The 4,402-nt window shown below is 46.0% G+C and overlaps 1 protein-coding gene across 4 annotated transcripts in view; it reads right to left on the bottom strand.

Annotated features, from left to right (window-relative positions):
- The window catches only part of TP53INP1 (tumor protein p53 inducible nuclear protein 1), an 11,572-nt gene extending 9,780 nt beyond the window's left edge, over positions 1–1,792 (bottom strand). Inside the window, exons 1-2 of one of the 4 annotated variants that reach the window (XM_025199437.1) lie at positions 1,374–1,792; positions 523–847 (exon numbers count right to left, since the gene is read on the bottom strand). In XM_025199437.1, coding sequence (XP_025055222.1) covers positions 523–847; positions 1,374–1,485 — 437 coding nt within the window. In that variant the 5' untranslated portion in view covers positions 1,486–1,792. Of the gene's footprint in view, positions 1–522; positions 872–1,373 lie in introns of all 4 variants that reach the window. The other 3 variants (XM_025199438.1, XM_006019982.3, XM_006019981.3) reach the window with 3 other exon arrangements.
- Positions 1,793–4,402: the final 2,610 nt, after the last annotated feature.

The following is a 4,402-nucleotide window of genomic DNA, read 5'->3' as shown; positions in this document are numbered from 1 at the left end:
TGGGTGGCGGGGGGGGTTGTTTGGTTGTTTTACTTTGGGGGCATAGAGGAGAAGGTTGCTTATGGAATATTTGGCTCTGGATGAGCTTCACCACTCTGTTAAATTCCTTGGACAAGCCACTGTGTATTTACCGTTTATACAGCTAAAACCATTCTCCTCTCAGTGCTTAGAGGATACTGACTAATACTGGTGAAGAGTTACATTATCTTGCTTACTGAAGTTGGTGAGAGTTAACTGCACAACAGGAGTGGATGGTGCACAGAAACATTTACCCCAACACACCCGACTGTCCACTTCTAGTATGTCACCTTACACAAAGTTTTCAGATCAGGCATAATCTAGGGTAGTCATCACAAAAGATGGCATTATTTATGCTTCACTAATTTGCCTGAAGCCAAAACTTCCAATCCATTCTTACCTGGTTTCAACTTGCTAAGCTCATATATTTTCTTTTAATGAATTTTATGGCAACAAGCAGTAATTCAAGCCCTACATATACCGGTAATAAAGAGACAGACTTACCTAGGACTACCCTGATTGTGAAACTCCTCATCCCCACAACTGGTTTCATCAAGACTGTGGCAGGTATTACGAATGGCATAAACAGACATGCTGGGATGCTCTATTAGAAGGTTCTCCATAGGACTTGTTTCCACCTTAATAGTGGTTAATCCACCTGCTGTAAAGCACGGGGGAGGGGTAATAAACCAACTCTCCTCCATGGGACATGATTCGAACTGGATAAAGCAAGACTCACTGGCATCAGCCAAACACTCTAAAGAAGTTGGTAAACAAGAGAAAACTGGTGTGGTGTCAGAAGCTGACGTTTCGCTGATGTCCTCTTCTTCTGTTGAGAAATTAGTGCAAGTGTCTAGTGGAGGTTGGCCATCATTCAGGTTGTCACATGATTAGGATGAAGCCACCATACATCAACAATTGCAGGAGACAAAGATCACCAAGTCCATGTGGAGCAAGAACAGAGAGAGAGAGAGAGAGAGAGAACCACAGATATCATTAGCATGAACACAAATATTTCACAAATAAGAAGAGTGGGTGGGGAGTTTCCCCTAACAGCTTGATTCAGATATAGAAACAAAAATAAAACAAATAGAAGACTCTTGCCAGAATAAGCAATACCAAATTGTGTAATAAATGGTCAGACTTCAGTAGAACCACTTGTTTGAACTGGCTATGCTTGTGACACTGATGTCAGTTTCCCTATGCACCTAACAAGTTAAAAAACTACTACACAACATCCATGTTAAACTAAAAAAATAAAATAAAATAAAAATATTTTGGAGCCCCTGGTTTCTTTATGCATAAGTACAATAAATAACCCTTATGCTAAAAGATGTGTTTAACAGGTTTCTTACCTATGAAGTCAACTAGAATCCATTCCTCATCTTCTTTCTCACTGAACTCTGGTTCTTGACTGGACAAATTATTGATCTCTCCAACAAGCATATTATTCAGCCTCTGGAACATTACTAAGGCAAAAATTAAACTTTGGCTACTTAGTCTTTGTATTCAAGATTTGAGACACGGCTTGCACTGTGCTAGCAGAGTGGCACAGACAGGAGATTAAAGTGCATAGATGCTTTATCAGCTTAAGTACAGAACACGGAGAGTCATGACTTGTAAACAGATTATACAACACCTGCAAAGAAAAAAAGTAGGTCTTAATAATGAAGCAAGTAATATATTTATAACTGACAAGTTACATACAAGTCCAGTTCCTGGCAGATTTGAGACAAGTCTACATCTGCCATGAGAAAATACAGGTGCTTCATTGGCCCTTAGATTTCCCTCCCCCCTGACCACCCCAATCCCCATACACAGGAAGAGGCCTGGTAGATGAGAGCCCTAAAGGGCAGTTTTCTTACAGTGTTGTCAAGAGCTTATTGTGGGTTCTACCCCATGCACAGGACTGTCTGCGCAGCTCCAGATCCCAACTCTGGGAATGTAAGGGAGAGAAGGGCCAGCCAGAGAAATCTGTAGGGCCCTTGCTAAACTTTTGCTAAAGGCTCCTCCGGATTAGTCCTACTTATGACATCCCCTAGGACTTTTCCAATCCTCTGTATAAAGACAGCTTGGGAAGAAGAAAGGCTCAGAAGGAGTTTTTACAGACTGGACCTATATCATCTTCAGGTAAATAATCCAAACAGTGAAGCATGTAACCCCTTCCATCTAATTACCTAGATAGTAGACTGTGTAGCAAGAGTAGTTAATGAAGACACTGGATCAGGGGTGGGCAATTATTTGGGCTGGAGGGCCACTTAACAAGTTTTGGCGAGCTGTCGGGGGCCACAAGGATAGCCCCGCCCCTTGACAGGCATCCCACCCCCTGGCACCCATCTTGGAACCAGAAGTCCTACCTCCTAACCCCTGACCTTTGCCACTGGAAGTCCCTCCCCTTACCCCTGGAAGTACTTCTTTTGACAAGGGGGCTTGTCATCTTGGAACTGGGCAAAAAACCCAAATTCTACTGTATTCTATAAAACAACAAAAAGCCAAACATCTACTATACAACATACATTAAATTTGATTTCAACAAATATTTTTGTCCCGATTTGTGTGTTTGTGTAGTGTACAAGGGCTGTTTTAAAAGTATTGAGACGGATAATATTTTATTTACAGGGGTTTCAGCTTAAATCTCCTTTGAAATATGCTCCTTCTGCAGCCATGCATTTCTCCCAATGTTTCTGCCATTGCTGGAAGCACCTCCGATAAGCAATTTATAGCTAAAAGCTGCTCAGTCGCATTTTGTTTGATAGTTTCCACATCACAAAATCTTCCTTTCAAGGTTTTCTTTAGTTGAGACCTCTTTCTCTCTTCCCTCATGGGGCCATATCAGGTAAATATGGAGGCTGCAGCACTTGTGGGATATGGTGTTTGGCTAAAATTTGCTTCACACGCTGTACTGAGTGGGCAGGCGTGTTGTTGTAGTAAACCATCCAAGAGCCGGACACCCACTTTTCTGGTAGTTTCATTCCCAAATTGCCAGTTAGAATTGAATGACATAAACCAACAGAAATTCCAACTTCTTCTGCTCTCTCTCAGACAGTCAATCGCCTATCATTTGGAACCAAACTGCGAACTGCTGCCACACCGTCATCATTTCATGATGTTGAAGGGTATCTGGAACGCTCACGACTTTCGACCAATGATCATCCTTCTTTAAGCCAACAATACCATTCAAAAACTCTTGCACAGCTCATAGTGTCATCACCAAATGCTATTTTAAGTTATTCAAACGTTTCACTTGCCATTTTCTGATTTTCATGCAAAATTTAATGCACAAGCATTGTTCTGGACACTAACATAATGAAAGGGGACGCAAGATACAAACGATCTTACTTCAAACAGATGGCCACTGAAATCTGGGGAAACACCATGAGCTGCAAGCCTGTCCAGAGGAGTCCCAACATGCCCAGACATGTTCAGCAAAGCCCCCCTCCCATACTTTGTACCACAAGTTTAGTCTCAATAATTTTAACAGACCTTGTACATGTAGGTGATGGCATAATAGCTTAAAATGAAGTCTTACTTTTGTAAAGGGGCAGGGAGGAAATGGGTCAGTGGCTCCAGGGTTTGTGGGGTGGGGTGCAGGGAAGTGTGAAGGGGTTTGTGCATGTGAGGACCCCCCCTAGAAATGCCCCCCCCATTGCACACAGCCCCTGCCACGAGTGGCAGCTACAGGTGGCAAGGCTTCAGGGCGCTCACAGCCCACAGAGATCCCCAGCAGTGTGCCATCCTGGCAACCCCCAGGGCTGCATTCGGCCAGGCCGCTGATAGGGAGAGAGGCGGAGCCAGCCTAGCATCATAGAGCCCCTGCCAGCCTGGGCTCTACACTACTGCCACCCCAATCTAGGCCCCCACCAGCCCCAGCCCTGGGGCACCAGCACAGACCCTGCGCTCCCACCCACCTGCTCACTGCCACTTCCCAACCCCTCCCACCTGCTACCGCTGCCCTTCCCCTGCTGCTTCCCTACCTTCCCACCCACCACCCACTGCTCCAGCAGCCTGGCCAGGACTACAGAATGCAGCACCAGCTAGCCCAGTTCCTGGCTGGCTCCTGTTGTGCCATGCTGTCCCGGCCAGGCAGCCAGGAACCATGTGGTGCAGGCCAGGCTGGCTCTGGTACCATGCAGTTCCCAGCTTCATGGCCCTGGACCATGAATGCAGCAGGAGCCAGCTCAGCCCAGTTGGCACCACATGGTTCCCAGCTGCATATCTGGGACTGCATGGCACAGCAGGAGCCAGCTGGAAACCGGGAGGGCTGGCCGAGCTGGCTCCTACTGCATTCTGCAGTCCAGGCCATGCAGCTGGGAACTGCATGGTGCTGGCTGGGCCGGGTTGGCTCCTGCTGCATTTGCACCTTTCTGCACCCCCATGCCCATTC

This window comes from Alligator sinensis, unplaced genomic scaffold (genome assembly GCF_000455745.1).
Source record: "Alligator sinensis unplaced genomic scaffold, ASM45574v1 scaffold273_1, whole genome shotgun sequence".
Lineage (NCBI taxonomy): Eukaryota > Metazoa > Chordata > Crocodylia > Alligatoridae > Alligator > Alligator sinensis.
This window is presented reverse-complemented; position numbering and strand designations above follow the sequence as displayed.